Source organism: Myiozetetes cayanensis, unplaced genomic scaffold (genome assembly GCF_022539395.1).
Source record: "Myiozetetes cayanensis isolate MyiCay16 unplaced genomic scaffold, myiCay2020 scf3, whole genome shotgun sequence".
NCBI classification, from domain to species: domain Eukaryota; kingdom Metazoa; phylum Chordata; class Aves; order Passeriformes; family Tyrannidae; genus Myiozetetes; species Myiozetetes cayanensis.
In genome coordinates, this window is record NW_026087521.1 from 26,495,267 (window position 1) to 26,516,329 (window position 21,063).

The 21,063-nt window shown below is 37.7% G+C and overlaps 1 protein-coding gene across 1 annotated transcript in view; it reads left to right on the forward strand.

Moving 5' to 3' along the window:
• The first annotated feature begins 6,495 nt into the window (after positions 1-6,495).
• The window catches only part of BMT2 (base methyltransferase of 25S rRNA 2 homolog), a 34,140-nt gene continuing 19,572 nt past the window's right edge, over positions 6,496-21,063 (forward strand). The window contains exons 1-2 of the mRNA XM_050324061.1: positions 6,496-6,697; positions 16,808-16,949. Coding sequence (XP_050180018.1) covers positions 6,550-6,697; positions 16,808-16,949 — 290 coding nt within the window. The 5' untranslated portion in view covers positions 6,496-6,549. The remainder of the gene's footprint in view (positions 6,698-16,807; positions 16,950-21,063) is intronic.

Consider the following 21,063-nt stretch of genomic DNA (forward strand, 5'->3'; position numbering starts at 1 on the left):
ACTGTCTTATTCTTCTGCAGTCTATAGTCCCATTCATACCTCAGGGCAGCTGCCATCAGATCATTCTTAATCCATAGTAATAAGAGATAAAATTTTAACAAAATCTACTATGGAGAATGTTCACTTCATGGTATTTGTGTCACTGCTTTATTAGATGTTCTGGAGAAGTAAACAGAAACCATTCTTCTAACAGTAGACAATATTTATCTGTGGTGCTCGTATGGGAAAACTACTGCCAACATTTTTGTATGTACTGTCAAAATTTCTGAAACAATATTAATATTCATGGTTTCATTTTTCCTGTGACCATTCTTTAGGCTCCTAAATCCTGATCCTTAAAAAGGATGAAGAGAAAACCAACCCTTTAAATTTTATTGATAACATCTTAGGCATTAGCATCACGGAGGCAAGATTTAACCAAACCTAAAACACAATCTGTGCACAAGCAGAATACCCTGTGTGCAAGGTAAGCGAGAGCTTTGGCACTCCTTGGTCTCCCTGAAGTATATTACAACACCTGCAATGTGCTGTCCTGAAGACAGAGCTCCATTTGATGTTGTATGAATAGCTTGTGTTGCTGTTTTTAGCTGGAAGTTTGACTTGTATTTTGGTAGAGTCCCAAATAAACCACATGACAGTATTCAAGAGGCAGAAGAGATTAAAAGGAGTTGGGCAATCTTTGGAACAGACAAGAATACTTTATGCATTCTAGATATGCACTTCCTTTATAGGTTATATCTAATGATACCCAAAATATCTTCTCCCATACCCTCCCAGGACTTAGGAGGAGAAAGAAGGAGAAAAGTGAAATGACACAGACCCTGATCTATCCATGGCATCATAGAAACATCCCTATAAATTTATTTTTTTTCCTGTCTCAAAAATTCACATGTAGCTTAGTCTTTCTCTGGGCACTTTTTAGCACATGCAACTCCAATCAGACTGTCAGGTCATCTTAGTTTATGAGTCAGGTTATCATACCTGCAATACAAGATTACAGGATACTGCGCTATTTCCCAAGTTAAAAATGACCTACTATATATCTACATTGCTATTGAGCTGTACTGGAATTATACACACCTGACCCATACAGGAAGACTGAAATTTGCATCTCAGGAATTGAGAATATCTTTTGGACTATCAGGTTCCACGGATGCATAAATAATCAAACATAAAACTTTTCCTACTAGCACTAAACTTTCTTAAAGTTACTGTGTCTGAATTGATTACTCAGCAAGTTTATGCACAGCCACTGACAGAAACATGAATCAGTGCTAAAACCACATACTATTTTGACTGACATTGGAAGAAAACCAGTTAGACCTGCTGGATGTTTTGACATCTCTTGCTAAATCAAAGTGATTTTATGAGTTAATCTTCTATGGCAGCAAGAAGTCAGCTGAGAAGAAACTCAATCTAGAAAGAGTAGATAGTAGTCTTTGTTAAAGCAATCATGACAATGACTATGTTAATCTAATAATTCCAAATAACAGGGAAACATGCTCAGACTAAAATCTATTTAAAAAAAACCATTTTTTAAGGGAATTCAAGATTACTTTTCAATAAGTTATGTTTATATTTAATGATCTCTGTTAATAGAGTATTAAGCATGTTTGCAATGCTCATGTTGCAAAGAAGTCATACAATGAATACAGAATTTATTAAAAAATGCATTGTCTGTTCTCAGCATTAAAGATTTGTTTTACTTCCTACAGATACACATAATATCCCAAACAACTTAGGTATAAAGTACTCTTCTGGTTTTTCAGTAAATATTTCAGTAGTTCCATGGAATTTAATTCCCACTTTACTATTACACAAGTGACAGTCTGAAGGGATTAACAAATTCTTAACTTTTTTCTCCTGTGTCAAAAGAAACAGCTCCATTCCATGGACAGACACAGGTGGTATCTGCTGGCCATAATGGAGGCAGAGAATGTATTGTTTATCAGAAATGCTGGCTGCTGTTAAAATTATTCCTGACATTTTGCAGCACAGGCTAACAAGTAAAAGACACTATTTCAATAAACAAAATCTCTTATTAGTATCTAATTCTCATGGTCTTGAGGATACTTAAATCAGACTCTACAGTGAGCCCCTATTTTAAGCATTCTCTAAGCTGTGTGCCTCTACGTACTTGAGGAGCAACTTTAACTGGTTCTTCAGTAGAAAAATCTTCTGCTTTCCAGAAGCAAAATGTTTATTTATGTAAATATTGTGACTTCAGATGCAAACCAAAGTCAATAGCAAACCTATTTTTTTCCTCTAAAATACACAGGGGACTAAGTACAGGGACTGCTGGTGTAAACATACTTTCAGAGATGTCAGTCTCCAGATATGGAATCTAGAATCTGTAGTTATAAAATTATTGTTATGGGGTAGCAGTTTTAATTACTATGTAATTTTAATTACTAAATTACTGAAGTGTTTTTGGAGAATGTAATAATAGCTTTCCTACTTTTTAAGTCACATTATCTTATTTCCATGGCTTATAAGACTACACAGTTACTGAAGAAGAAAAATCTTCAGTAATTCCATTTAATATGCCATTGCTGCCTGTTTGTCTGCCCATTGGATACATGCAGCAAAAACATTTCCAGATCTAACAAAGAATATTTTATTCCTTTTAAATTACCACAGTGTTTCAGTATTTCATTAAAATCATAACATGCTTTCAGTAATATTTTTGCAGATTACATTGCATTAGGGAATCTTATGATGATGTCATCACACTGGACAGATTATTGTCTAGAAAGGGTTATTGTCTTTCATGTCAATTTTTTTTGTACACTTTTCAAACAACAAGCATCTGTAAGATAGAAGGGATGAAGAAGCTGAGAAGACTTGATTGTCAAAACTACCAGTGAAAGAATGGAAGCAAAGCACTGCTGATTTGCACAAAAAATTTTTTATGTTACTTTTCTTCCACAGTTTCCCTGGAGAGAAGGACTGAAAATACAGGCTGCTGCCACCCTTCCTTCAGGAAGGAAGAACACTTCCACTTTATATAATCTCATAGTGAAGATGTGGGTTCAGATGCCCTTGGGCAGAGCAGGGATGTGAACTGGTTTTCCCACATCCTCAGTGAATGTTCCAGCCACCCGAGTACTGGAAAGGGCTGGGATTATTCTCCCTTCCAGCCTGTGAAACGAGACTTTTGGTTCTAATGCTACTTATGAAAAGTGATGGGCACTAAAATATTGCAGAAATGTCAAAATAAAATGTTCTAGTCTGCCCTAAATTGGCCTTTTAAGTTTAGTTATTTATTTGTTTGTTTAGAAAACAACTACTACACAGAGGATCATTCATCCATTTTCTACATTCAAGGTAGTAAGTCCAGCTGCTCAAAACTATTCTTTCTCAGACAGTCAAACTCTATCATCCCTATCAGGACATGGATATTGTTTTATATTTATATTTATATATTGTCTTTATCACCTTGGATATCCTTATTGATCATTCTGCTCTTGTGCCTTAGGGACAGACACAAGATTTATACTCATTTCATTTCCCTGTACCATGTTCAAGAAATGTATAGATCACACATATTTTTTCTCCAGCTTGACAGAGCACTGGGACATCAGTTCCATCTGGCCTGCCACAACCAGTCCTGCTTTAATGGCCCACTCCATCACCCACTGATATCTCCATACAGCACTTTGGCAAAGCACCTCCTTCAATTACTTTGCATTTGAAGTCTGTTGCTGGGACCCAACTTTCATCACATATTCTGAGGAAAATATCTGTGTATCCTGTGAGCATAAAGCCTCTTCCTCAGGTATTCTTTCATTTTCATTCTTGTAAAGAGAATGAAAATGCTTATTGAAACTAAACTTGCTTATTGAAACCAAACTTCTAAGTTAATTCTTTAAGAAGGGAGAATAAATTTCATATCTTGGTCTATTTTCATATAAAACCACTTGTGCTAAAAATTAGATACTTCTCTACCTCCTATTTTTTAATAATAGCTTGTACCTCTAGATATGAAAGTTGTCTGTGCAAGTACAGAGTTGTATTCTTTCATTTGTTGACATATTTCAAAAATATCAGAAAATAATCAAAATATTGAAACTATAAAACTGCAACATATTAAAAAGGGATAGTCATGTAAAACTGTACACTGAAAAATCATAGTAATAAGGTATGCCTAATATTAATACTATAAATTTTGAAATAATTGTGATAAAGCTACTTTGTATTTAAAACCACTTAGATAGTTTTAGAAAGGACTCCTGAGAACTGAAAAACCACAGTGATAACCTCATTCAAATAGTAATTTATTATTCTGAGAGAGAATAGTTCACATAAGTACAATTTCTCCCCAATTCTTCAGTTCTACAATTAGATTTCTGATTTTCCAAACCACAGGCACATTCATATTTTGACTGGGTAACCTACATTTCCAAGTCTGGAGGCTCATGACTGAGGGGGTTGATGCCACAGCAGTATCTGTTAGGCATCCTCCAAATGCCTCCATCTCTTCTCTGTCACTCTGGTACTCCTTCTCTTCTGAGAAGCCTCTCTTGGTGCTCTCTTAAGTATCACGCCACATGCAGAAGACTGGCTCATGCATTTCCTCTTCATTCTCTGCTTCCCCAAATCCTACATAATGTGAAAATGTCAAGAACATTAACCACCATGTAGGCTCCCTGTTAACTGAATTCCCTGGTGATTATCACTGTAATCTCTTTTTACACCATCTTAATCCTTCTTATGTGGACTCACATATAAAACTGGAAATAAAAATATTTCAGAAAGCTATCATTAACCCTAGCACCAAGCTTTATTTCTAATTCAGATTTAACTTCCTGAACTAGTTTGGTGAATATGGAATACAATAATCCATATCAGAAGATGATTTCTGGATGTTTTCCAAGTCAAAGTAGAATTAACATATACTGGGGTTTTTTCATTAACATCAGTTATTTCATCATCAGTTATTTCAGTTTCAAAACTAAAAGAAAAATGTAGCTAAATAATAACTCAAACAGTACAGTGGACTTTCCTTTCTTAATGCTGATGTTAGTAGCAAAAATTGAAATGCTCCTTCCATCATTGTCCTGTATTTTGAGTAAAAAACCCAACCAACCAACCAAAAAAAAAAAAAAAACCACAAAAACAAACAAACAAAAAAACAAACAACAAACAAAACAGAAATACTCTGACAATAAAATACATAATAACACGTAAACATAGGGATGGAAGATTCAAACTACACTGAAGTTTTTTGAGCACTTTCTGAGAAATATCAGCACTGAAAACGTTGGACCTTCGAGCATTATATGGGCACTTCAGGGTGATGGACGAGATGCAGTATCAGCCTATCTAGCTCAGAGTCAGGTGAAAAACAGATGTTTTTGTAGTCAATAACAATGAAAAACTTTTCTTTGGGCGTTAGTGTTTTGCCTTGACAATCACACCTTCAAAAGAATTTCATCAGAAAGCAGAAAATCACCATGCGCTGTGATTAGCTGTAAAATCTTTTTGGCAGGACCATCTGATGTGGAGCTGTTACACACCCCACTGCATGAAATTGTGTCACTGACTTCTCATCAGGGTGAAATCTTAACCCTACTCAGTAGCATCTGATTTGTGACCAATTTAATTGTAGCCGCAATTACCTCCTTCATGTTTTTTAACATCTTCAGACAAGACAACTAGCTGCTTCTGGCCAAAGCAAACAAGGAAGCACCTTCATGGCAGATTTCCCTGCCATGATCTTGTGAAAAATGGTTTTGTCTATCCTATTTCTAATAATGACTGACAGAGAGAGCTGAAGTACTTCGAATTTTGGGGAAAGGTTGAAGCTGGGCACAGAGATCTGCAGACAAAGGTTTTCCCCTGTAAAGTGCAGTTTTGCAGGCTGCAGGTGTTGGTCCTGCTCCAGCAGTGTACTTCCACCCAAACAAATGTCACAAACTGTGCTCTGCTGAGAACGGGCCCGACAGCTCCATGAAGACATAAAAAAGCCAGTACAAAACTGTGCTCTTCAACTGCCCGCGCCCACACCACGGACACCAACCTGCCCAGGTTAGCGTGAAGGTTATTTTGAACTCAGTTTTTTTCCACAAGGTCTTTTGTAAGTGGGCAATGGGTTTTGCCCCCCTGTGTCAAAGGGAACCACAGAGGGATCTGTTACGGGGGCCTCTTGGGAAGGATGTGAACTGAGGTACTACATGGAGGGAAGGGGCGAAGTTGCACTGCCCCTGGCCCCGCAGGCTGTTTTCTCCCTCATTTCTCCCGCTGGTTTACCGATCACCGCAGTGACCCGCTCCAGATGTGAGGAGTGGGAAGTTTTGGTGGCAATAACCCAGCCAAAAGCTGGGGAGTCCGGCCAGCCCCGTGCCTTCCAGGACGAGGGACGGCGAGGAGCCTGAGGATGCGATCCGCTGGCAGGACAGGAGCAGCGGCTCCCGCGGCCTCCCCAGCCCGGCAGGACTGCGTGTCCCGGCAGGCCGAGCGGCGGGCGGCGCGCATGCCCGGCCGGCACAGCCCGGCACAGCTCCCGCCCCTCGGCCGGGCCGTGCGCGGCGGAGCAGCGGGAACACCATGGAGGCCGTTCCGCAGCCCCGGCCCCGGCCCGGCGGGGCCGCCGCCGCCCCGCCGCCCCCGGAGCAGGAGCGGAAGCTGGAGCAGGAGAAGCTGTCGGGGGTGGTGAAGAGCGTCCACCGGCGGCTGCGCAAGAAGTACCGAGAAGGTAACGCGGGGGAGGGGCCGCCCCGGCCGGGTCCCCGCTGCCCCCGCCGGCGGCGGCTCGGGGTGTCCCCCCGGCGGGCGGGGCTGGCGGGCCGGCCCGGTACCCCTGGCGCTGCCGGGAGGGTGGAGGGTGGCCGGAGCAGCGGCCGGGAGCAGCTCCGCGCTCGCTTCCTGCTCCTCCCCGGCAGAGCGGGGTCTCCGTTGCCATCGGTGCCCGCAGCCCCGCCGAGGGCACCTGGTTGGGGCTGCCGGAGCTGTGCTGCTCTCCTGGAGCTGCTGGCAGAGCGGCCTCCTTCCTGGCTGGGAGGGAGCGTCCCGGTCGAATAGCTGTGTTTTCCAAACTGAGGATCTGCAAGAGCGAGGACAGTAGGTCACGAATGCCAAGAGAGATTGAATGGTGATCTGGAAAGGCACAGGTCTTTGTGAATTGTAAATTTCTCGGGTCCTTCAGTCGTAGAGCAGTAGTTCAGGCTGGAGCACTAAGCAAAAGGGTGGGGGTAAAGCTGTTGTAAAATAAATTACTTGGAGTCCTTGGAAAGTCAACTTTGTCATCAGTATTAATGCCCTTATGCAAGGTTCCTGTGGGGGGTAATGGAATGCTTTAAAACCTCTCTGAAGTGCTAGCACAGATTGTAGAACGTTCATCTATTCATTCTTGCAGTCCACAGCTCTTTGGTGCGTACCTGCAGAAGGACACACACAAAATGAGGATCTCTTCCTGTTGTAGGCACTAGTTCTTGCCTCTCCTCTGTATGTGCTTATGACACTTGGTTGAAGAAACAAGGTCATACTGCCTTCTGGACTTCCAAAGTCTCCCCTGGAGCCAGTTCGTGGGATTTGGGCACAAATACCTACCTATCTAGGCACTGACTGAATGTTGCTGTTTGTTTTGGCCTTGGTGAGCCAAAACTGAAGGATCTTCCTTCTTCACTCAGATTTTGGGAGAATGAACCTAATATATTCAAACATTGAAATTCTGGCAAAGGAGTCCAGCTTTTAGCAGTATGTGTTTCTCTGTTATTCCAGAGTGCCTGCAGATTAAGACAGACAAACGTTGGCAGTGTTAACTTTATTTTTTTAAAGTGAGTGATCCCTGTAACATCTGAATTTTTTTAGATAAAAGCCTAAATTACATGGAAGTCATTGTAAGCCTACTGCTCAACAAAGAGCAAGTTTTTGTGCAAGGGTAGGTTGTATATAACTGGTTAAGCAAAAGACAAAATAGCACCCTCATTTTACTTTGTATGTCCTGTAAATCATGAGTTAGTGAAAACTTTAGAGTGATTTTTCTAGTCATTCTGAATTAGCAACATGATATGTCATTTCACTGAGGATTCAAACCAACAATTCATCACATCTGTACAACAAGGAGAGCTCCACCCATTACCTACTCGTCCAATAGTAGGTGGTCCTTATAAGTTACTAGTGGTTAGTGGTCATTTGTACTTCATGTTAGGTTCTTTTAACTTAGGAATTTTATTTTTCGTGTCTTTCTCCCTACATCTCTCTATGCTTCTAAAAGCAGATTTGAGAATCTCCTTCTTAAAAGCCGTTAGTGCCATTCTGAAATTGTAATACTAAGACATACTTGACCTCTGAAGGATCTTTTCTTGGATTCTTTTTTTCTCTAATACTCGGTGACACTAACTGGCAAGTAACTTAGCCTGAAAAAATCAAAGATGGCAGTTTGCTAAAGCAAAGTAAAAAATCAACAAATAATCTGTAATTTCTCAGCGCAATTTGAATTATAACCTGAGTATGAAAAAGCAAAGAGAAAACACCCACGTCCTTGCTTGTGTGCTTGCAGCTCATTACACAGGGAAAGTGTCTTGACTCCACAGTGCAGTGCACTCACCTACACATGAAGCAGTTGCATTATTCTGTATTATTCCAGTCTTGTATTGTCTTCTTTTTTCTTTTCTTTAACTCTCTCTGCCTCTTCTTATATTTACTAAAGTTCTGTGAAACTAGTTTCCATTTTGTCTAAAAAAGCAAATATGTAAAATTGCTGTTGCAAGGACTTCAGTGCTTTGTAGGAACTAAAATAGAATCGCATATTAATTTTGTTATTAGATGGAAAAGCACGTTGACTGCCCTTCTGAAAGCTACATTATTATGTTGCACAGGGTAGATATGTTTAAGAAAGCCCTTGATATTGTAATATGATCTTAAGTTATTGTCTTCTCGTAGAAGTGTTGCATTAGATCTGTCCTTGAGACACTGAGATGTGTGTTGACAGAAGTTACATAGGCTTGATTTTAATAAGCTGATTTCTTGTAGAATTCATTTGCCTTGCTGGTGTTAGCAGGATTTGTATTTTAATGGACAATTGTAAAAGGTAAGCTAGAGTATTATCTGAGTTGCTTATAACTGTCACCATTGCTATAATTTTGTTTCATTTCTGCAGTGGTTCCCCTCTTTTTTGAAGATGAGCTAGTGGAAAAGTGACAGTATGGTCCAAAACTGCAAGCTAACATGTTTTTGCAGAAGTTGCATGCTTGTCAAAGTGCAAGAGCAATATTCCTTAACTAGGGATGCATCACAGCAAATTTTTTGCTGTTACTAAGGAATTGCTACAGTTTAGTCAGCATCATTTAGTCATCTAAAGGGTTTTTTTTTTTTTTTAATTTGTTTTTTTTCTGGTTAAAAAAGAACTCTTGAGGTTGATCAAAACTGAACCTTGGCTTATTTTTTAATTTCTGCACTTGTTGAATTGCTTCTATTAGTAAGTGTAGTGTGTTGATTTTTTATGTACTTCTGTACTGTGACTCATGTCATATCATAGTCCCAGAGCACGCCAGTGTATTTAGGACAAGCATTTATCATCTTTGAAATGGTGCAGCTTAAATGCTTTTAAATTTTATTTAATTAAAATGAAAATTGATACTATTTTATGACATGAGGTTTAAGGTATGGTTGCCTTTAAAGTTTGCACACCACAGTTTTGCAGTGAAGCTTTCATTATAAATCCCATAATATTTTACATTTTGCAGGATTTAATTATTGCTATCATTTAGTTAGCCCATAAATTTGAAGAAGCACTGGCTGCAACACAAGTTTGCACCTATTGAACAAACAAGTTTATGTCACCTTCTTCCCTGCTCCTTTATTGCCCCAGCAGGGAAGTTCGTGTTCCTATTGCAGCGTCAGCATAATGAAATCTGTACCTATGCATCAGCTGCATCCAGTTTTTTTCTCCTGCATTTGCACAAATTGCCAAATTCAGTAGTTTCTGTTAAAAGCGTTCATCTCTGTGTTGGTGGTGTTAAGGTGGAGCTCATAGTCCATCCAACAAAGTCAGGCCTGGGGAACAGGAGAGTGAAGTTTCCAGCAGAGTAGATCCAACACCTGGGGGCAGTAATTGCTTAAACTATCAGAAACAGGCACCCCAGTGTTTGTGTGACAGCCATCAGAGACGTGTAGCAGATCAGAGGCACAGATCAGTCTTCAAGCTGATCTAAGCTGACCCTGTAGATGCTGAAATATCAGATGAATTGTACCCTCTGAGTCTATTTAGCATAAACAGATGGATAGGAAGTTTATCTGACGAGTCAAATGTAAAAATCCACATTTGGTCAAATGAATCCTTTCTGTGTAAGTAGAAGGGAGGAACATTGATACTGAGAGAAAATTAGATTCTTGCACTTCGGGTTTTTTAAATATTTTATTCTGCAGTATTTCAGGTAAATCCTGAGAAATGTAAAGCAAACACTAGTCAGCCAAGAGAAGGAAAATATTAGCTCTGATTGCTTGAACTTTGTCCAAGTTGAAGTTCATGTTCTGTAGATAGACATGTAAAATTGGGAAACATTGAAGCCAAAATACCTTATGTCTTTCATAAGGAATGTTAGATATACTTTTAGAAGACAGATGTTCAGTAACTTTATCTTGTGTATACTGAAAATTATGAATGTCATAATTGCTGATACTCTTCATGTAATTAATTTTTCTTGTCATTGCCACAACATCCATACATTAGTAGTACAGCTAAATTTCAACGGATGAGGTTAATGAGGAAATTTTGTCAGATATTCATAGAAAGTTAATTTCAGCTTTAGCCTAGTGAACAGTGTAAGATTGCTTTTCCCATTTACTGTTTAATATGTTGTAGAAACTAGTTTACTGTTTCCAGCAAGTGAGAGCTGGTCTTAAGAGACTGAAAATGAGATGGATTTTTTTCATTCTGCACTGCATTGCCATCAACAAAAAAGAAAACTCAGATATGCTAGGCATTGCTATGGCCAACAGCCTATCATCTGAAGTTATCCAGTGTTGTCATGGACACTCATTAGTTGTGGAGATAGGTTTGCTTTTTTACAGTGAGCAATCTTCATTTTTATTAGTTTATTATTAACATTAATAACCATTATACAAATATTAACATGTCAGTTTTGCTTCTGTCTTTTGTTGGTAGTCAATGTATTGAGCTTATTTTCTCATCTACCAGAGCCATCAAAGCTCTGGTAGAGAAGAAAATAGAAAGGCAATTTGCTGTAAATGGAGGTATTGAAAAAGGAGTGTATTGAATCTGATTTTTTACATTATTTGTATTTGCTAAGGCTTCAGGCCCTTAAACCCTTGTTTGGTCTCTCTTTTTTTTTTTCCTCAATTACAACTACCTTGAATTCAGAATATTTCACTTTTCCAAAAGGAAATAGTGGCAGTTTTAATTCCACTTTTTCTCAAGTGCTAAAGTGATGTTTCTTTTAGAAGAAGTTGTTGCTTAGGATCTAAACCTACACTGTGTGTACCTGAAGGCTTAAATGCACAGTGTCAATTAAATTTTGGGTTGCAAAGTTTATTCGATGATGGATGAAGTATTTTGTGCTTAGTTTTGAGATCTTCAGAGATGCCAGCACTGTTTTTTGAAGAGTACCAATGAAATTAAGGAAAATAGTTATTACACATCCCTTCTTGTGAGTACAGATAATACTTTTATATTTATTATACTTCTATATGACAAATATTTTACTACTTGATAAAACAGAATTATTCAGAACAGTTGTTTGGGGTTTTATCCCATTCCAAAATGAAAAATACTGCCTTTAGCAAAACTGAACTCTATTTCCTTTATTTTATAGAGGGTTGTGTTTTGTTAAAAATGCCAATTGATATGATTTGTTCTGTCAGAAGTTGGAGAATAATTAACTAATTAATTTTTCTGTTTACTTCATAAGCATGCCTTAAATGACAGTTCAATGTAACACTCTACAAATAAGTGTCTTTTAAAAATGAAATAATTTTTAAAAAAATGGGATGGAAGAAAGCTAATTTTTTTGTTCTTAATAATAAACTTCTGGGAGAGAAGAGTTATGGTGTAGGATTATCCCATCAAGAATGGTCTTCTCACACTGTTCTAGGGAGCTTTGATGAGACCATGTAAATAAATGTGGAGTAAGGGGAGTTCTTACCAATCTTATATGATTCTTCTCTATTAGAAATGTTTTCAGTTATTGAAACTTACAGCTAACATTAGGTTTCCATTACTGTTCCCACAATTAAAATTATCTTGTAATTGAAAAATAACTTCCATGTTCCTGACCTGTTGTCTTTGTGACAGTATTCAGCAACTGCTGATTACTCTGTGGGCGAGTTCAGGGTTATAACTTGGCTGTTCTGCAGGCAGTATTAATGTGGGTGGAAATTATTTAGATGGATTCATCTCTTCTAGGTAAATAGTATTAGATTTTTGTTACTGCATTAAAAAAGGGGTGTGCTACAGAGAACAGGTTGGTCAGTCACATGGTCACTGGCAATTCTTGGAAGCAGTGGGCTTTGGCCTTTCTTGTTCTTAAAGGAGTAGTTCAAGGTGAAAAGTAGGTAATTTAATTTTTTTCTAGGTAATTCTGGATAAAGTAGAGCAAATATTAAATAATTTTAAAATAACGTCACTATAGTGATTTGAGTTTGTGAAACTCCTGTTATGAGCTAGGTTTGCCACTCAGACTTTCCAGCTGAACACTGGCATAACTGGTTCCTTGATGAGATCTGAGCTGTGTGAAGATCTCTGAAGATTCAGTGCTCAAAAGAGGTTTTAAATTGCCTAAAGGGTGATCTCTAGGTGCACAGTAAGAGTGTTGAGTTGCCTTTATATTATGATATGGTCATGAGTATGTGAGATGAAAAAATTAATACACGAAATCAAGTATTAACTTTAAGATGTGATCAAATATGCAAGACTTTTAGTTCGATTAGATTAACCTACCACAAATTGCTATTTTATTTGCAGTGTTACTGATTGCTTAACAGAAGATTTTGTCTTATTTTTCTAGTAGCTATTTATTTTGTGGTCAAACCTTGCTGCGTATTTTACTGCCTTTTTGGTTACACAAGCAAGAATTTATTGATTCATAAATAAATGTTTAACTCTAGTAGAGTTAATGCAGTATTTGCACACGGATTATAATGTATTGCTTGAAAAATTAATACGCAGTGGATTATAATGTATTGATTGAAAAAATCAATACATAGCTTTTTTGTGTTCTGGGTATCAGTTTGAAATTGGATGCTGCAAGACCTGTTGTGGTCACTCTCAAATTCTCAAGAGATAGGAAGGATTATTTGCATTTTCAACTCGGTATTGGAGCATGATTCTGGATTTAAGGTTCCTGTGAATCTAATATGCCCATTTATGTCTTCTCAAAGCTCACTCTGGAAAATAGCAGGGAAAAAACCCCCAAACAAAACAATCCATTGCCACACTACTTGCTCAAGGGAAACTTGACTTCAAACCCTTCTTTGAAAGTCCCTGCACAATGGTGCCAGTGTTTTAAGATGATCTTTTTATCTGCAGTTGTTTTGGACCTTCTATTCTACCCTATGAAAGGGCAGAGAAATAGGCATCGTAAAAGTCAGTATTGACAGTGGGTTAACAGCAGATGCTTAGGCAAGAATAAGTGAGACGTGCTGCTGGATTATCACTGTGTGCTTGCTTACCATTCTGCCTTTCAGTGATTTCATGGTTTAGGAGGTCCTGAGGTAGAAATTGCATCTTCAAATATGGAGTTTGTCATGGATTTTCTTTTCATAGTTTGCCCAACTGCATGGACTGTAAGCTTAATTATACATTTTATGAGGAAATAACTTTTTTTTTTAATGTCCCCTACTCCTAGAACAATCAGACAGTTACTTCATATTTACATTTCCTGTCAGTTGTGGTCCTGTGGAAGTATGTCCTCTCCTGCTTTTACCTATATTCTTCTTTCTTCTATTTAATTGTTCCTTATACAAGGCTGTACTGTATCTGTCCCATGTAGCCATTTTTTGTATCTCTATATTGGTAAATGAAGACAAACCAGAAGTGCACACAGAATTGACTTGATATAGAATGTGTGATGAAATTACTTCGTGATGAATTTTTCTCTTTTGTTCTGCATCTCTCTCCTGTATCATTCTACTCTCTATCATTCTACTCTCTATCCTGTGTTATTCATATAATTCAGTTTTATTTTCTTGTCAACCCAGAGCCAAGAAGCTGTTACTGTCGTAGGCAGCTCTGTTGTAACACAAAGATCACGTCCCAGCATGCTGTCTGTCAGCTTTGGGTCTGTTGCTGTATATCTAAATTTAAGATCTTTTATCTGTGAATGCTTTTGACCCTTGTCTGACTTTGAGGGAGAGGTGCAAATCTGTGTCTTGTTCCAAAGGAAGTAAGAGCTGCTATGAGAGCAGGATTTGGTGTTAGGAGACATCACTGCTTTGCTGTAAGTAAGGACTGGATAGTTAAGAACATCTGGTTTTTGCATATTTCTTCTTTCCCATCTGTCTTATTTCTTAACGGAAGAGGGTTATTTGGCAATAGAATAATTGCTTAAGAATAGATCAGATGAAGTAGTGAACTAAAAGAACAGTATTAAACTTTGGATTCTGTATTTTTGGTATTTTTCTTCAGTAAGTCTTCATTCATTTACTTTTTACTTTCTAATTAGCCATGTATTCTTCAAAAAAATCTTTAGCAAGTGCAGATCATTCAAGCATTTCACAGTTGTCTGGAGCATGCAATAAGATTCAGAATACTGTGTCAAAGAAACTATGACACTTTATCTAACTTGCACCAGAATTAATTGGCTGTGGAGAATCACTTTGAACTTGGCTAGTGCTTTCTGGCATGGGGCTGTATAGATTCTGCATTTCAATGACACGAGAAATACAGATTCCTCAGAGTTGTACTTGTTTTGCCCCCTTTGCTGGTAGGCCACTGTCTATGCTATTTTCTGCTCTCTTTTCTCAGTAGAGTTAATTCTGTTCTGCATGATTGTTTGTTCATAAGACTCTCCTGAAAGCTCTTGGAAAGTGGCCCACAGGTTTTAGCAGAAACCACTGCCACTGTGGGGGCCTGCCTGTGACTTGGGTGTTTTCTCTGCTCTAGTGGTCAGCCTGCTCGTACCTTTTCTGTAAAGCATATCTCTCTGAACTTGGATCATTTGGGAAATAATGAGGGATGCTATTCAGTATTACACCTTTTTTTTATTTTTTATTTTTTTGTCCAGTGCAATAACTTTCTTGTATATGCTTGTTCAGTAACAAGCAGAGTACGTGATTTCTTGCATAGCTTCCCTGTTTTGATAAAACTAAATCATAGCCACTCCCTTCCATCTTAACTGCCATCTCACACGAGGGAGTATAAACGCATAATTTTAAACTTGACTCATTTTGATGATTGTACAAGTGTGCTGGATGATTATTTTTTTAAGAGAAAATTGCTATGACATCCCTAAATCAAACTTAAATAGGGAGTAACCTATGGGTGTTTGGTTTAAATCTTTTAAGTATATATCTATACTTGTCAATCATAGTCTTTCTGTAAGTGGAGGACACATGAGGTGAGGTTTGTTACTGCTTTGCACAGGAGAGAAAAAATAAAAAGGTTACCACCAAAAGAAATTAATTATTTACTGCTAATTAAAACAAAGCACGTGAAAGAAACTACCATAAGTGGGTTAGAAACAGAAATCTCTTACTGATATGAGGACAGGTCCTACCATAAACTACTTTCAGGCTTTAACAGACATTAGTTGTTAGTTTATGACTGATACAATTTTGAAGTATTACCTTCTAATATAAAGGTGCTACAAAAACTGGCTCTGGAACTGTGTTGTGAAAAGTGTCGTCCAAATCAAACCTTAAAGTACAGCTGTACTCTTGAAAACTTATTTTTAGCTCTACTAACTTGTAGGTGCAAAATTGGTACATAATTTTTATTCTCCAGATTGGCATCTATTGTAGATGTGTGCACACATTTGTGATTAAGAAATTACCAAATTAGCATCATACCAGTGAACATGTATTTTTTTTTTCTCAGAGCAGAAACATACTTTTAGTAAGGTACAGCAAGGGTTTGCATGCTGTAGAAAGCACAATAGGAATTGTGGCTAGCCACTACTAGTTGTTTTTGTTTAGCAGTACATTATGTAAAGCAGGCTAGGAGAAGTAGATACTTGGCCACAAAAGAAGGAAAATCTTCTTCCAGAACTTAACCTGCAAGACTTCTTTTCAGCGTGTGAACGAGCATGGAAATAAATCTGTCCCTAGAGATCAGCAGATGAGTTTGTCTGTGATTTCCTGATCGTAGTCAGTTTGATTCTTCAGTATTGTCCCTGAAGAAGCTATTTCACTGGGACTGGCTTGATTAGACAGAAATCAATGAAGGCTTGAATTTCTTTTCCAGTGTATCCAAAGAAATCTGTATTCTGGGTTAAACTTTATTTTTTTGGCTTTTCCATGTAATACCATCCACAGTATTTGCCATGGACATGAATGCTAGTAACAAACCTTTCAGTCTTTTATTTCTAAAATGTTTGTCATGTTAATGCTCATGCACAGAAACCTGAAAGCGAAACTTCCCAGGGACTTTAATTTCAGAGAACAAGCTGAACAAAATCTCTGTACTGATAATATTTCTAGTTTCTCAAGTACCTGATAGCCCCTTCCTGCTCCAAAACTTGGAATTTTGCATTTAACTAGAGAAAGGGGACCTTGTTTTCTGTTATGAGCAGGTAAACTAATTTCTTGGTGCATTATGTAAGTTTTGAACTGGAAGATGGGGATTTTGCCTGGAGATAATGAGAGACTTTGTATCTGATGTGCTTTTTTTTTGTTTTGTTTTGTTTAGTGGGAGACTTTGATAAGATCTGGCGTGAGCACTGTGAGGATGAGGAAACTCTGTGTGAATATGCTGTGGCAATGAAAAACCTTGCAGATAATCACTGGGCAAAGACTTGTGAAGGAGAAGGCCGAATTGAATGGTGTTGCAGGTAAATCTTAATGTATTTGAAACACACAATTGCACGCTTTTACTTGCAGTTATTTATAATACAAAGCTTAAGTGTTTCTTACTTTTTTACCAGTATTTTAAATTTGTTCTACAACATGTTAATTATTTATTTCTTCCTAAAACCAATACCTTCTTAGTGTTCCAACTTACTAAGGAAATAGCTTATGAAGATAGCTTTTGTTATGAGATGATCTTTTTTGCAATATTCTCAACAGTCAAACAGGTTTTTTTTCCTGACATACTAAAGCTGTTTGCAAGTAAACCTATGAAGTAATTTTCCATGCTTTTTAACCTAAACTGAGTAAATGCAGTGATTGTAGCTCAAATTTAGTTTTCAGGGGTTTCATTTGATTTATGCATATAATAGTGCTTGATCTCTAAATGCAAATCTCTGGTACTTAGTTTTCGATTCTTAATCTCCTGCAACAGTCTTTAACCACAGTGAAACGTGTTTCAAATGTATTTAAAACTTAAAAATTCCTATTAGTCATAAGCATTTAATTTTTGTTGGGCTTATCTGAATTGTGAAGTAATGAAATAAGAAGCTAAACTATTTCAATCCTTGAGGAAAATAAATTCTTAAAAGAGAAGAAATGTTGGTCATTCAGAATTGCTGCATACAAGGAATTGGCGCCCAAGACATACTACAGAATCTGTACAGCAGAATAAAACAAACTGCTGTTGAAATTTTAATGGGAAGAGAGTTTATCAATGGTCCTGCCTTTGCAAATGACTTCAGAAAAGTGAAAAGTAATCTGGTGTGCCAGTCTATAGGACATGCTGGTGAGTGTTGCAGAGTGCTGAGCAAAAGGCAGCAAAGAACAGCAGATGTGGTATCATTAAATTTAAATTCCCTTGAGCCCATAAAACAAAAAGGAGAGAGGATTGACTCTGAAACAGTTGATCTAGAGTACATATTGGTGAAAACTTGAGGTGTTCTGTGGCTTCTGGAAATGGAGCAAGTAATAACAAGCTAGGGTTTTTTTTCCTACCACATAATTTTACGTATTTGAAAACCATTCCTTTACTTACCAATCTTTTATCCTTTAGCTTGATTATAACCCACTAGAGTTAAGTGTTTCTTTATAGACCTCTTTCTGGACATGCCTTATGTATCTTTATCACAATTACAAGAGAGGTGATTCAGTTATAAAAAACTATACCTAAAAATGGACAGAACATTTCAGTGGCCTGGTCAGGGATAAATAAAATAAACAGATTTTATTGATGATGTAGTAAACTCTTGTTTATGCTGTTGATCTTGTTTGGTGGGATTTTGGTATTTTTGGTGGTGGTGGTTTGGTTTGGGTTCTGTTTGCTTGTTTTGTTTGGGTTTTTTTTAGTTGGCAGGGCATTAATTTATGATCACTTGTGATCCCCAGCTGCCTGTTTCTGTTTTACAGGCTTCCTCAGTTGCTAGTTGTTTTTTTGTATTTGTGTTATTCGTTACTTCTGTGGAAATGCTGATACTTTTGTTTCTCTGTTCTACATTACACTTTCTTGAATCATACTGAATTCTAATACTGTAATTTCTTGCAGTGTCTTCCCCCACCCTACACTGGTTTAGCAACACTCTCAGATCCCTGAAGGAACTGGAACTGACTGTTCCACAGTTCAGGTTATCTGTGAAAAAACTAGTTGTACTGGACCCAGGGCAGATTCCATGGAACATTGCTTGATATTTTTTTACAATTTGATTGTCATCTAATGTGTGAAACTTTTTTCAGTAGAGCTGTGTGGACTTAATTTCAGCTAAGCAGTATTCCCTCAGCTTGTGACAAGCTTGTCTGTTACCCTGTAGAACAGGATAATGTTCTTTGTGGACAGGAGAGGACAGTTGATGACCTGTGTACTGAAGGTTTTGGGCTCTCACTTGGTTTCTGTTACAGATCATTTACAAAGTAAACATTTAAATAAGTGTCCAGTTTGGGCCTTGCAGCCTGAGCTTGTATAAGGAAGAGAATTCACCCATTAAGAGACACTAAAATACTCTTAGTATAAAGCTTCAGATAAAGCGTGTAACTTCAGTTTGCAAAGTCAAGGGGTCAGAAGTTTTTACATCAGCAGAAAGAGAGGGGTACTTTTCATTTCTGCATGTCGTGGAATAAATCGAGGCCTGAGTTGCTAAATACCAGAACATACCAGATTGACTTAGTGTTCTGCAGTATTTTGTTCCTTCTCACAGTGCCAAGAGGTGTGCCACACAGGTGGCAGGTCCCTTTGTTGTTACTCCTCCTTGTGCCTGAGTGCATAATTGCATGCAAGAGAACTTAAGTGAAGGCTTTTGCTCAATACTTATTACTGTGTCACCATGACAGCAGGAAGAGAGCTGTTTTATATTAGATGAATTTTAATTTAGGACTGGAATGCTGAAAATAATTTGGAACCACCAGTGTATCCCTGTTGAACAAAGGAGAGACTGAGTTTTGTTTTAATTTGAAGGAAGATCTTTTCAGAGATCTGAAACTGAGAAGTGTTTTTACCATTAGTAAGAAAGGAAAAACGGCACAAAAGACTTTGTGGGTTTTTTTTTCTTTCCTTCATTTTCCTTGTATTCCATTAGCATCTGATAAAATAAGTCAGAGAGTGCAGAATAACAACTAGAGAAGCTCCATGTACTTCTCAGGATCAAGAATGACAGTTTTGTTGCCGAGTACTGCTTTCAAAAGTCTTTCTAGGTATTTAGTTGAAGGTACTGGAAAAATTCAGACTTTACTTCTTAAACCAGATGACATAAAACTTATTGTTTTACTTCTTTAGTTTTGATTTAAAGAAGCACATATCCAGGCTCTAGAAACTGTAAAAGATGAAAAGCAGTACATTATGGACTATGCTGACGGCCATATGCTGAGTTATATGGGGCCAGTTTTGTTTCAAGGCAACATGGAATTGTGAGGAGAACTGGGGAGAGAGACAGCAGAAGAGCAATTAAAACTTCATTCACTTGCAGATCCAGGTTAATGATCCCCTGAGCAGTGATGTAAAAAGCCTGAGCAACAGTCAACTGTTCTTTCCTTCCTTTCTTTTTATATATTTAGAAAATTGTGAATAGCACATGGTATTTACAGATTGACACTTCTGTTTAATTTCTATTACAAGACAAAATTAAGAAAAACGCTGAAGTAGGGTAAGATGGTGCTTACTCTAACTAATTGTCCTAACTCTTAATTTTTGCTGGCATAGGTAGGCTGATGAACCTTTGTGTGGACAGTGAATGCCAGCCTGTTCTGGTCCTAGTTAGAACAAAATAAGCTAGACCAGCAGGTTTGCTTCTTTCTGTTGCTTTTGCATCAGTGTTAAGACTTGTGTTGACTTGACTGTTTTTTTAAATAGTTAAAGTGCAGATTTTATTTTTTGCTATAGTGACAAAACATTGTCTAGACCTGTATTGTTTTTTAAAAACTCTTTTGACTGTTTCATGAGCAAAGAAATATGGTCCTGTTGAAATTAGTGTCAGGTGAGTGCAGAACTGTTTGGAAGAATTTGCAGAGAATAGATGTGAGGAGCTTATCTTAAAATGTGGTTTACTGAGAAGGAATTTGTTAGTGTCTGCCTCTGTATCCATAACTAATAATACTTTCATTAGAAGTCTGCTAGAATAAAGACTATTAATTACATTTGTAAATTTCCAAAGAGAAAGGAATTGTCACTCTGAGAGCAGAATTAAAATGGAACACTGTTGTTAACTACACTAAATATTATCAACTATATTAAACATTATCAGCTGTAGAAATACAGGCCAGGGAGTAATTGGTTGTGTCAGTCTTTTGAAAAGCCATTTGGGTTCTGTAGCAGGGCACAGACTGAATATGAAGCACTCATGGGATGCTTTTGCAATAAAGGCAAATATCATACTGCAGAGTGTGAATGAGATTGTCAACAAGATATGTGAAGTACTGCTCTGACTTTATTTAGCATTGCTCTTAGACATAATATCACCTTGGCCACTGCATTTAAAAATAACAAACAGCAGCTCACCTCCAAGAATGATAAAGAAATTTTGAAAAATATTCTAATTTTTTCCACAAAAGCCTTAGGGTTCTTTTCTAGAAACTGGAGCTATCTAGTCAAAAGAAGGGGGGAAGCCTAAGTAA